Here is a 13,306-nt window from a genome sequence, read left to right as displayed (position 1 = left end):
AGTGTTTAATTTAATCCTTTAAATGAATCAATAATCTTTCAGATAAGTGGGTTGAAAGTAAAATACACATTATGTACTTATTAGTTTATATTCTTTTGAAGTTAGCAATACAACTTTAGAATAAGTTTTTTCAACTATGAAAATTGTGAAAATAGGTTGCGAAATCGAATGAGAGATGTATGGATAAATGAATCTCTAGTGACTTATATTTAACGAAAATTGTTCAACAACATTGACAACAAATTGATTATTCAATGATTTCAAAATGTGAAATCACATAGAAAAGAATTATGAAATATGTAATTTATTTGATAAAATATATTTAAGAGTAAATACTCATTTCAATCCATCCTGATTTTTGACATTATCAATTTGATCCTTCAAAAGCACTTGGTAGGTTATGTAGCCGTAATGTAGGCTTATCTTGTGGTCCGGCAGAAAGTGGGTGTAGTGTGTAGGTGACATGCGGTTTGTGGCAGGGACTTGTGTTGTTCAGGTGGCATGGTAGTCCTATGTATGCGGCGTAGCAGTCGGATGGCAAAAGTGGTCTCTATGCTGTGATGTTACTCTAGTCCAGTCAACGATGTATCTTTTCGGATTGTCCAATTGATCGACCAAGAGTGTACAAAATGATTTTCTGTCCATTGTTTGACAGTTGTCGCTTTTTCCTGACCGTGATGTGTTTTTGGAACATGTCTAAAAATCAGGAAAAAACCACATTAGTTAATTGAAGTTAATGTCATCCCATGTACTGCACAAATCGACATGATCGTTTATTTTCTATTTTCTATGTATTTTCTAAAGATTCTATTTGTCAATTAAGTTATCCATTAAGTCTTCATTCCAATTCAGAATAGGCCATCAAGCTTGTAAAAATATAATTAATGAAGATATAATACCTCCTCTTGAAGAGATATATTTAAAGCCTCCTAAGTTTGCAAAGCGTTAGTTTTAATTTTAGATTGTCAAAAATAGGGTGAAGAGTTAAAAGAATTGAGTGAATAGTGTTTAAGACCTCATAATTGATGTCTTTTATTGAAAGGTGTTGGGGGATCTACATCCAAGGGATGTAATATTTTTTCATGGACTAAGTGAAAGAAACAGATAAATGGATTTGACATCACATCTTGACCCAAAACCTTAAGACATTGGGTCTATGGATCCACTCATTTATATGTTATTCAACTCATCAACTTTTATACAATGTGCTACTTCTTCACACTTATAATAACCAACATCTACCCTCAAGTGTGAATTACTCTCATTCGAGTATCAGATACACTAGAGGTTAGTTCTCTATCTACTTGTACTGACGTTGACTTATCCTTTCATCAACAGAACATGTTGTATTGGCCTCTCTTCAAGAAGAATTTTCATACGAAGATCCCACATGGATCTATCGACCACTTGTTGCTTCAATACTCGGTTGGGTATCGAATCATCGACTCTGATAAATTGTTGGGAGATCTTTATTAATGAGATATAATATTTTTCAATGAGCTAAATAAAAGAAACATATAAATATATTTAATTTTCTTGGATTTAGATGAATTATAGATTACTAGAAGTATGGAGTTTCAATGACATTTTATGAAACATCTCAGTAACATGTTTTCAACACAAAATAAGATCCTACAAACACAGTGTTTTCTTAATATATTCTTTCTTCAAAGCGAAATGTCATAAAATCGTTGTCATTTACATGGTTACGTGTCATAATCCTAAGACATTACATGGTATGGAAGGACCAACCACGCAAGTTAGAAGGAATATGTGACTATTAATATCAAGTTATTTTTTCACCTCATGTTGGAAAAGTAAATATTCTCAAGTTTCAACCAAGCAAATTATTTTTGTTTTCTTAAACAATCCATTAGTTACTTATGATAAATTACTTTTTCGATGACAACTTATGATAAATTATTAATACGATAATATTTAACTATTACCTGTTGTGGCAAAAGAGAATTTTCATTGAAATAAGTTTTATAGAGACTCAATAGTTCCAAACTTTCATATAAGCTTATCCATTGAAAAGTTCAATTCTTTTATTTCACCAAAGTATCGACAGCTTAAAAAGTAGGAATTGGAATATAAGGAACTGGTAACAGATCAGAAGTTTGTAATTAAGGCAACAATAATATGATACTACTAAAAAATAAACAAATAATAATGTGGAGAAAGATGCTTATATATTAAAGTCTGATTTTATTTCTTATGACGCATAATATATACATATATTATACAAAAAATATAGTTGGTTACTGAATAAGGAATACAACAAAGCTTCCATTCATTTTCCACATAATTGACAGAGCACAGCAAGAAGGACGCAAGGTAGGGACAGCATGAACTTCCAAAAAGAAAAATAGACAGGGACTATAATTGGACCAATATTTATATAAGTGTATATTATTACTGTAAAGATTTATACAAAATCATTATATTATTTATTATTATACATAATCATTATATCGTTTATTATTTTTGAAAAGTCAACAATAATTTCTAAAGATATATATATATATATATATAATACAATGAGAATATATATAAGTTAATCTTCTCTATATACCATATATATCAACGTTCACCTCACACTTTACAGTATTCATTAGCAGCCGTCCGCACTCACCAGCAGCCAACATCCATTTCACCTTTTTTATTTTCTATTTATGTTTCAATTAAAAAGATATTTTTTCCCATAATTTTTTTCAGTATATTCCCACCTACCTAATATGTATTTTATCATATTCTCTCAGTCACCATTAGTGATATACTAAGTGGTGGGATATAGCCCCTATAAAATGCAAATGTATATTTTTAAAAATAAGTTGCATCTAATTATTAATTGAAAATAAGTGGTTGATATTATGATCATATATGAATACATAATAATCGGTGTTGAATGATAAATCATTATTTTATTCTTAAGTTTCATATTATTAGCAAAAGTTGCTAATTCATCTCAAAACAAATAAAACTACCACTAAAAATAAATATATCATCTAAATCAAAAAGGATAATAAATATGATCTAGTATGTATATACTGATAATGTAAATATTTTTTTACACTGTAGTAAATTATTCATCATTAATTTATTAATCATCGTTGACTCTCAAACAAAAGTAATACAAATCAATGTTGGATGTATGCAGAGATAGTGTAAACATAATTTTTAATGGTGTAAACATAATTTTTTACTCTCTAAAATTCTTTGTTTTCTTTTATTTTTTCTGAGGTAGAGAGTAGAGATTAAGAACCATATATATTATATTAATTGAACTATATTAGCATAGTTAATAAAAAGAATAGAGGAATTGAAGATATTTGTCAAAGAAATTCGGTTAATTATATCTAATTAACTTTAAACAATAGCAATTAATAAATTATTAGAGATTAGGATTTTGAAAATTACGATCATCCTTAGATTAATGAACAACTTAACTTAATTTCCTAAAATCATATTGGTATCCATTTGATTAATGTCTTTCTTCATCCACAAAGTCAACAACCATGGCAAATTGGAACTAAAAGAATGATGATGATGATGATTATCACATAACAAAAGATGGATACAAATTGTAAATTGAACGGCCCATAATGAAGACAACCCACACGTGTGAGCCGCATGAGATGATATCATGCATGTTTTTCTCTCTCACACTCCACTTCACTTGTCCAATGATAAGAGAGAGAGAGAGAGAGAGAGAGAGAGAGTTATTATTTGATAATCTGATAAGAATGAATGAACCAACGAATACTGAGTTTGAGGTTCAAAGGTTGTTTGTTTGAGTTAAACACGACAAATTCCGAATACGTGTCATTAACAATAACAACTACTCCTTCTTCTCTTTCTTCATAGCAGCCTCCATTTTGGATCAGATTCTCCATCTTTTCAGATTCTCTTACTCATTCTACAGGTTTGTTTTCTCCAATTCTATATGATATCTACACACCCTTTTGAGTAAAGATTATTACTTTCACCTTTCATTCCTTTAACCTTCTCTATTTCCATCTTCATAGAATTTTGCAGATTTCATTTTTTTATTAAGTGTGATAATTATTGAAGTGTGTTATGATCTGAATTGAGTAGCATCATCGATGAACAATTATGGGTTGAAGTAAAATTGGCATCTGGGTGATGGGGTTTTCATTTTTCCTTAATTCGTGGTGGTTGGTGTTCTCATTCTGATGTTGTTTTCAATGATTTTTTAACGTTGAATTCTAATTTGATGGCACCACTGAAATTGGTAATCATTTGTTTGGTTAAAGCCTATACTTGAAAAGGACCCTTTTATTTAAAATTTTTGAATAGAAAAAAATGAACTTGAACTCATTTCAAATTTACCATTGAGTCATTGGTATTTTTTTCTAGATTGTTCTTATTATTATCTTATATATGATGTATATGTGCCCTTCTTTCAACTATGTATATGAAAATTGTGATAACCATGTTCTGTTGCATATGTATGGCTGTATCCATCTATGTTCTGGTGCTTTTATAGCTTCAACTATTTTCTTCTCATAGTAACTGCAATCTAATGTTCGAGTAGCTTACCAAATTTCTGTATATTCTGTTCAATTTTGTTGGTGGTAAAGATAATTTGTCATTAGTGGTTGATTAGCTGACATACAACCGGTGTTTTGGTGTTGAAATCAGTTCAGGTTCACTTAGGCGCTTCGAGACTTATGTCATCATCTTTTCCTGTTCTTCGTACTCACATGGAAAACAAGTACATGAAGCCCCCAGATTCTTTTCAGCTTTCGCCTGTGAGAGATCTCATTGCAAATTCTGCCTCATTGCAATCTACATTGCCGAATTCCAACGCCAGAAGTGTCGGTCAAATGGACAATGTGTCTTCAGAAATGCATTCAACATCACCATTCATTTCTCACCCTCGAGAAAGTGATGAAATTTTGTGGGGACCAGATCCATTCCAGGATGTTCTTAGTTTTCCTGACAATTTCCCTGTTCAGCATGATCAGGTCGAAAACAGTGCTTGTTACTTAAACGATGGCAATGTCAAAAAAACTGATTTTGGGGAGTGGGTTGATCAGTTAATGTCAATTGACGATTCTCTTCACCCAAATTGGAATCAACTTCTCGGTGATGATAACATAGCAGAACCAAAACCAAAGGTTTGTTTCTCAAGCTTGTTTTGATATAATGCTGCAACTTCTTATGATTCCCGTTCTTACCTCTAAAGTGGTATCTCACACTTAAATGCCTTAGGGTTGCATTTTTTATCCATGAACTTGTTACTGATGCTGATGAAAATCAAGTTAATTGTGATTCGTTTATCTTGTAAATGATAAGCAAAAATCAATATTTATAAAAAATGAACATAATTATGGAACATACTATAACTGCACTCTTCATCTAATTTCCCCTCTTCATCCACCTTTTTGCACAGAAAAGGCTATGATTCATGTTGGTGCACTTAGGTTCTTGGTTCTTTTTCTCAATGTATTTCATGACCATATTCATGTGAACTTGTGTCTATGGTTGTATTTCAGAGCACTACCGAGTAGCTTATAAGGTAGCCAAGTAGCTTAGTTGACCAAAAATAACCTACCCGTTGGTGTTTGTTAAAGAGGGTTATTTCAATACGCTACAAGCTTATAAAATCATATTTGATATGTTGCTTGAGGTATCTTATGCCTTATAAGGTAGGAGGCTTATGTCATTCTATATATCTATCTGCTAATCTTACCAATTAGTTCTAACTCAACCAACTCGCTTGCCAGCTTCGAGTCTTATAAGCATTCAGCAATTGAACTTCAAATATCGTGTGCCTTGACTTTTTTGTAAATGTTCTCTTTTATTTTTATTGTACTATTTTTAGAAAAATATCCCACTCTTTTGATGCAGGCAACTCAGGTTTCCCAGAACAAGCATATACCATCTGGTGAAGTTAATGGTCTTCCTAATTCAGCATCAACTGCACCACATACTAAGCCGAGAATGCGTTGGACTCCAGAACTTCACGAGGCCTTTGTGGAAGCGGTCCGTCAGCTTGGTGGCAGTGAGAGTATGTTTACTTGTCCTTAAACTTGTACTTCTTGAGTCTCGACCTTCTCACTGGAACATTTCTTGTAATCTCATAATGTTAACATGCAGAGGCTACTCCGAAGGGTGTCTTGAATATGATGAGAGTTGAAGGCCTTACCATCTATCATGTAAAAAGCCACCTACAGGTATGTTTGTGAATTTTCTTCTTAAATAGCCTTTGGTTGCTGCTTTGTTGAGAGGGTGAGCCTCGGCGCAACGATAAGGTTGTTGATTCAAATCTTGGAAAAAAATCTCTCTGCTTGCGGGGGCAAGACTATATACACCTACCCTCCTTAGACCCCACTAGGTGGGCCGCCCTTTCTTTAAATAGCCTGTGGTTGTGGCTGTATGTGCCAACTTATTTGATTCAACATTTTTCATAACTTATTTGTTCTTTTCATTTCAGAAATACAGAACTGCCAGATACAAACCTGAGTCATCATCAGAAGGTATGTAAAAGCTTACTTATCAGTTCTATTGTTCATATAACCAGGTTCTCTTATTGAAATATAATCCTAATTTTTGGGGCCTACTCACCCCCTAAACTTCAAAAGAAAAAAGATGTTTGGTTTGCAATATCAAATGCATTTTTTATATCCATTGTTCTTAGTCATAATTAAGAGTTTGATTTTTCCTCCTTTTCTCAATACGTTCAATAATCCTTTCTACTTGCAGGGACGTCTGAGAAAAAGTTGACAACAATCGAAGAAATGAAATGTCTAGACTTGAAAACGTGAGCTCTCTCTCTATATATATATATGAGCTATTGCATTGGCAGTTGTAAGAGTGTAGTGTCTACTCATTGCAACTTTCCTCCGGTTATATTATATATATGAATTTAACACAGATTAATAATAGAAAGAGGATCCAGACAAGTTTGTTTAGTGTTCACATTTCGAATGTTTCTAAGAAGTTCTCCAGCATGATTTATTTGCATTGAAATGAACAACAATGCTCAGAAAGATACTTTGGATTTTGGTTGCAGGAGTAAAGGGATCACTGAAGCATTGCGGTTGCAAATGGACCTCCAGAAGCGGCTTCATGAACAACTTGAGGTGCATTATTTGCTTTAACTATTTTTCTTGTCGAGGGAGAGAGGCACTTATACTTTTACCATGTTCTTATATCATGTAACTGTTATGCAGATTCAAAGAAAGTTGCAAATTCAAATTGAAAACCAAGGGAAGCATCTTCAGATGATGTTTGAGAAACAAAGAGAGATCGGGGACATGGCTAAGGGCCCGTCCTGCTCTTTGGACGAGCCTTCCGCAAACACGGCATTACCTTCTCCTCGGGAAGACAGTATAGAAGCCACAAATGAGGAACATGACAAACCTGAAAGCAACAGTAGCATTCCCGAAGCCATAACTGAAGAAAGTTCTCGCGATGAAAGCATAAAGCAAATGTCAGAAGAAGCTGAAGTTACCAACAAAAATGGTGCAGTAGATGATCAATTTGAGGCACCGCCGCCCGCAAAACGGGTGAAGAGCCAATGATAAGAGAATCGTTCTCTGACTTTTAATGGCATATACTGTTGCAGTGTGTAGACATAATATGTTGTAGTTGCACTTATCTGCTTACCTTAATGATGATAATAACTCAATCTGCGTAGCAGCTTTGAACTAGCTTTTATTATTTGGGGTAAAATTTAAGGTCTTAAATTTTATTCCATGGATTTGTTGTATATTCTTGGACTTATACATTATCCATTATGTCTATTTGGATGAATATTCAATCCATCTAAAAAACAAAAATAAAAAAATGATTTTATTTGCATTTTCAATTTTATTTAATATTTAAGAAAACTAAATTCATGCAAATTCATTAATGATTCTCACTTTCACTTTTAATATTTTTATTAAATTGATATCACTTATAGGGTTAATTATATTAAAATTTTATTTTTAAGTAGGTAACGTATATAAGTATGAGAAAAAAATGTATGCATTGATTAATGTATAAATTTTATACATTGTTACTGCATCATCTACCATTTATATTTAATCATTATTGACTCTTCCAAAAAAATTTATTCAAATGAATTGTGGATAATATAGTGATTATGTATAAATTTCTACACTAATAGTGCATAGATATTATAAGTATTTGTTAAATTTTTTACCCATAATCTTAAAGGTCACATACTCGTAGAATATTGAGAAAAAAACATTTTAAAAAAATTGATTTCTAAAAGTGTTTTATAAATAATATTAGAAGTGTTTTTTTAAAAGTGATTTTTAAAAAATGTTTAGTTGAAAGAGTAGTTTTAAAGTAATGATTTTCTTCAATATTTTTTAGTTCAATTAAAAAAATTAAATGGATTGGATATCCATTTATCCTAAAATGGAATCATGAATGAATTGAATGAATTAGAATTTATTAAATATAGATAGATTGGATAACTTAAAATATAGTTTACATAAACTTATGGATGAATGAATAATGACTTTTCATCCATCAATTAACATCCACCACGCTTAGATACAAGGATTCCAACTATCTGAAGCTGCATTAATCAGTTTAGCAGGAAAACTTAACATTGCTTTGATATTTAACGACAGCTGGAATGAAAGGCAAGGAAGAGAACTAATGTAGTTGATAGGCTAAATCATGTGTTTTGCGTGTAAAATAATAACTATGTTCAACGGAGGATTTGGAGTGAGAGTGATTGAATAAAAGAGTATAATATCTATGCATTAACAATGTAAAAATTTATATATAGTTAGTATATAATTCATTATTTATTTGTATTATTTTTGTGAAGAGTCAATGATTATTAAACTTGGATAATAGATGATATAATGATAGTGTATAAAATTCATAAATTATTAGTATATGCATTTTTTATCCCTTTAGCTAAAATAATATTGAAAGATAATTATTAGTCATATTTATATATTTATATGATCCTTAATTGCAATGAAATATAATAGGAAGGTTGTTTTAGCTATTTGAATATTTGTAAATGAATAAAGTCCCATGATCCTTCTTGGAGATGACAATTTGCACCTTGTCTTCTGTTATGCTTGCCAAATTGTACCGAGGATCTTTTGTCCAAGAATTTTGGCACCTATATTTCTAGCCAATCAAATTTCATAAAATAATATTAAAATATTAATTTCTGTTTTTATGATTTTTTTTTTCATTGAATGAGGTTTTCTAAGACATGTAGTTTGCCCAATTACCTTGAAGCACTATAGTTTTTGAGTAAATGGTTAAAAGATTCTGGAAGGTTGTTGTAATAATGAATGTAATAAAAGATTCAGAGGCAGAGAAAAACATTATTTTGTTGTTATTTTACTCTTATTCAATCATATATATATCATTCACCCATCAACAATTTCCAAATACAAAATCAAACTAGTACATATTGAGCTTAACATGCTTCAAAAGACAAATCAATCAATCAATCTTCTATTGAACTGGAAAATGCCCAAGCTCATCTTCAAAAGTTCTTTCTAGTTTCCTCTTTATTGTAGAACTACATTTTAATCTAGCATCCTGTAAACAAACAATACACAATAAAACATATTTGTTTTAACAATGTTTCATCTATACTCTTTGTATCTGTTAATCAACTAGTAACACCAAAATTGGTGTAGAAAAAGAGTTAGATACTTATTTTCCTTAATCAACTTGCTACAAAAGTTATAGAGTACCTTTCTATGTTTGTCCAATTCTGAATCCATGCATTTCCCTGTATGGCTCCAGTAGCTCCCAACAGTACCTATGATTGGTATCTCATCAAGACTCCTGCTTCTTGAACATGTAGCAGACACAGAAGAATACTTCCTTATCACTTCAATGCTCAATGCTCCTAGAATTGGTCTATCCTCATTACTCAACACTGAACTACCTCTTCCTTCTTTCCGTGTATGCTTCCGGGCGGAATAATTGGAACTCTTCATGGTAATAGGTGTTGTTTCTGGTTCAACCAACCAACTTGAGAGGCTTGTGTCTACACCGATTTCTTGCTTCTTCCTTGTCTTATAGCTTGACAACTTCAAATTAGGCTCTGGACTAATTGGTATATGATCGATATCAAAATCTTGCGCTACTAAGTTGATGTTTTCTTTGTTCTCCTTCGTTTTGCACATGGTTGCTTTCACCTTCCCTTGTTGAGTTGTAATATTCTCAATTGGATTCAGCACTGCGGAATCATCATGTTTGATCCTCCTTCCTTTTTCTGCTGCTGACACTATAAGACTGTTAACTTCACCATCTAAATTTTCAGCTGATGATATTCTTTTTCTAGAATCAATAGATAGAGAAAACAATGACTCTGAAGACTCTTCTTGAAACAATGATCTATTAACATCTTCAGCACCTTCCCTTTTCTTCTCATCATCTTCAAAAGTAACATCGAAATCGCTTTCGTCTATGTTAACACTCTCATATCCCTCATCACAGCAATCATGGTATCTATACATTTTCCTTTTATCTTCATTACTTTCTTCCAAGGCAGAAGATTCTTCACTAGAGTTGGAGTTGTTCACCACCCTTATGGAAATGAGATTTGGTTGCTCTTTAGATTTTGTTACCACTGCATCATATTCAACTTTTGTGATGCTAGGAAGTTTTTGCATTGGACTATTAACTTCAACATTATCAAGTGAAACTTGTTTGTTGGAATCAATAGATAGAGAGAACAATGACTCAGAAGCACACTCATCTAGAATATCTTTTATTGCATGCACTTGTTTCTTCTCAACTTTATGAGGTATTCCATCTTCACTTGCTGCTTTTTCTTCTTCCTCCTCTTCCCTGTTTCCTTCACAGTTCTTTACTACTACTTCCTTGGTAAATGTCACTTCAGCACTATTATTTCAATGGGAATTTTCACTTAGTTGCTACTTATTTTTGTTTATGAAATATACATTTTATAGTTCACATTTATTATCACACCTAGCTAGGCACCATAGTAATTCCCTTATTTGATTAACTTTTTTGTATAGATAGTACCCCTCCCAACAAATATTATTCCCGAAAATCGAACATTCGACCTTTTCACCTGTATGATCCTATACAATTAGACCAACATCTTATTAGTTTGTTTGATTAATGTTGATCATGCTTTACAATTATTTTTATTTGGCCCTAGTCATTTATGTTATTGTAACACCACTTATCAAAGTTAAACTTAAAAGGACCAAATTGAAAATGTCACTCTAACACCAAAGTGAAAATATTTATCATGCATGTTAAAAAGGTATATATTTGGTCCTTGTATGTCGTAATCACTTTTAATTTAGTTTTTATGCTTTATAACGATGGTCAACAATAAAGAGCTAATTGAAAATAACTACACATATAAAAATGAATTTATTTTATTTTTCAATACAGGGACTAAGTTGAAAATAGTTTAACATATAAATGCTTAGTTTGAAAGTTGATGTAATAAAAATAAATAAGCAGGAGAAGAATGTAAATGATAGCTTACTTCATTTGTGTAATGTAGTGAATAGTTTCTTGAACATGATTTTCTTCAGCAAAAGTTTGAGGAGGAGGCTGTAACAAAAGTTAAGAGAAAATGAAGGGTTGAAAGAGATATATACAAGAGTGAAGTGAAGAATAAGTGCTTACATTTGAAGACTTTTTGATTTTGGAACCAAAACAAGGTAGACGAAAGCACCTCATTATTACTTAATAAAGTCACTTTTTTGTATCTAAAGAATAAGAAGAAAAGTGATTTTAGATAGAACTCATTATTAGAAGAAGCAAACGGTCATGAAAGTTTTTGAAATTTGACCGTTGAGAATATAACATGGAAGTTGGGCCATCCATGGGCTTCTCAGATTTGTGTTGTGGAATTTCTATTAACAATGTTTTTTCAGTCTAAGTTTTTTTTCTATATAAAGTAAATTACACTGACATCCCTCAATTTTAGTGAAATTATATAAATTACCCCTCACTTTTTTTACACCTATACAAACCCCTGATTTTTATAATTTCATTACACTGACCACTCCTATACGAGAAATAAGTGTAATCTTTTAAACAAAAAATATGATAAATACAATTAAGTTAAACAAAACATGGTATATTGTGGAAAAAAATACAAATTATATACGAGTCAATACCTCTTTATTATTTTTGGTTCATTGCAATATAGTATAAGAGCGATTTAAACAATATATCTTTAGAATTGTTGATGCATTTTGTAAAAAAAAAATAATAAAGATACATTAATTTGTATATTATTTGGACTTGTCTCCATAATATACCATGTTTATTTAACTTAATGAATTTATTACATTTTTTGTTTAAAAAATTACACTTATTTCTCACGCAGGGGTGGTCAGTATAATGAAAATATAAAAAATAGGGGTTTGTGTAGGTGTAGAAAAGTGAGGGGGTGATCTGTGTAATTTCACTAAAACTTAGGGGGTGTCAGTGTAATTTACTCTACATATAACTATTTAGAGTAAAGAATAAAATATTTCATCATAATATCAAATAAATTATCTTATTCGGACACTAAAATCATGATATTTATTCTATTTTGATAGTTTTTAACAATATTTTTTTTAGGAAATATTTAAATAAAACTCATGTCGTGATTTTAGTAACCGCGAAGAAAATAACTTTATCTCCTAATATGATAAGATATTTTATTCTCTTTATACATATGGTCTTCATAGTTTCACACTCCGGGAAACCACAAAGGGGTACCATACAATTTGGAGGATAAACACCAACTCAAGGACATTTGTTGGAGGCACACTTAAAGAATTAGAGGATGTTCCAAAGTCAAGCCCAAAAATAATATGATGATGAGATTTAATTCATGTCAAATCATCAAATTATATTCAATCAAGTGAAGAATATGCAAGTAGGATCAAGAACACTTTGAGAGTCAGATGCAACTTATGTTCACATGTTCCTTCATATCAAATAAGGAAATAATTTGTATATATAACTCAAACATTGCTATCAAGTATAAGGAGTGGCATGATATTATTTCCTTTATTGGAAGATGTCATGTGAATGATTTATTTCCTTTCTTGATGAATGGACGTGTAAATTAAGAAGGAATGATTTATTTCCTTTTGGTGGTCGTGTGGTTCAATGGAAGAAGGTGATATGATTATTTGTTTCCTTTCTTGGAGGATTGCAATGCAACTTAAGGAGATATGATTTGTTTCATTTTGTAGCTGTATGATTCAAGGAGAGAGTAGTATGATTTGTTTCCTTTTTAGATTACTGTAACACCGCGAATTTTACGATTTTGAATTATAAGATTTTATTA

General features: G+C 31.3%; 2 protein-coding genes across 7 annotated transcripts; one reads left to right on the top strand and one right to left on the bottom strand.

Moving 5' to 3' along the window:
* Positions 1 to 3,712: 3,712 nt before the first annotated feature.
* LOC109338999 (protein PHR1-LIKE 1-like) lies at positions 3,713 to 7,741 on the top strand. Of its 4 annotated transcripts, none has more exons than XM_019576358.1 (9): positions 3,713 to 3,925; positions 4,671 to 5,144; positions 5,550 to 5,553; positions 5,876 to 6,037; positions 6,127 to 6,203; positions 6,464 to 6,506; positions 6,733 to 6,790; positions 7,043 to 7,112; positions 7,203 to 7,741. In XM_019576358.1, exons 2-9 carry the CDS (start codon positions 4,695 to 4,697, stop codon positions 7,551 to 7,553), a joined length of 1,215 nt encoding a protein of 404 aa, XP_019431903.1. In that variant the 5' UTR covers positions 3,713 to 3,925; positions 4,671 to 4,694; the 3' UTR covers positions 7,554 to 7,741. The 4 variants fall into 4 exon arrangements, with proteins under 4 accessions (XP_019431903.1, XP_019431904.1, XP_019431905.1 ...); XM_019576359.1 differs by having other exon boundaries at positions 4,666 to 5,144; XM_019576360.1 differs by lacking the exon at positions 5,550 to 5,553 and having other exon boundaries at positions 3,715 to 3,925; positions 5,878 to 6,037.
* Positions 7,742 to 9,332: 1,591 nt separating this feature from the next.
* Positions 9,333 to 11,763, bottom strand: LOC109338998. 3 transcript variants are annotated; one of them, XM_019576357.1, is made up of 5 exons: positions 11,641 to 11,763; positions 11,498 to 11,565; positions 10,442 to 10,875; positions 9,717 to 10,375; positions 9,333 to 9,558 (listed from the first exon to the last, which is right to left on the bottom strand). In XM_019576357.1, the coding sequence occupies exons 1-5, from the start codon at positions 11,692 to 11,694 to the stop codon at positions 9,472 to 9,474; spliced, it is 1,302 nt and encodes a 433-aa protein (XP_019431902.1). In that variant the 5' UTR covers positions 11,695 to 11,763; the 3' UTR covers positions 9,333 to 9,471. The 3 variants fall into 3 exon arrangements, with proteins under 3 accessions (XP_019431902.1, XP_019431900.1, XP_019431899.1); XM_019576355.1 differs by having other exon boundaries at positions 9,717 to 10,453; positions 10,505 to 10,875; positions 11,641 to 11,762; XM_019576354.1 differs by having other exon boundaries at positions 9,717 to 10,875.
* Between the last annotated feature and the right edge of the window lie 1,543 nt (positions 11,764 to 13,306).

Source organism: Lupinus angustifolius, unplaced genomic scaffold, assembly GCF_001865875.1.
Source record: "Lupinus angustifolius cultivar Tanjil unplaced genomic scaffold, LupAngTanjil_v1.0 Scaffold_50_88, whole genome shotgun sequence".
Taxonomy (NCBI): domain Eukaryota; kingdom Viridiplantae; phylum Streptophyta; class Magnoliopsida; order Fabales; family Fabaceae; genus Lupinus; species Lupinus angustifolius.
This window is presented reverse-complemented; position numbering and strand designations above follow the sequence as displayed.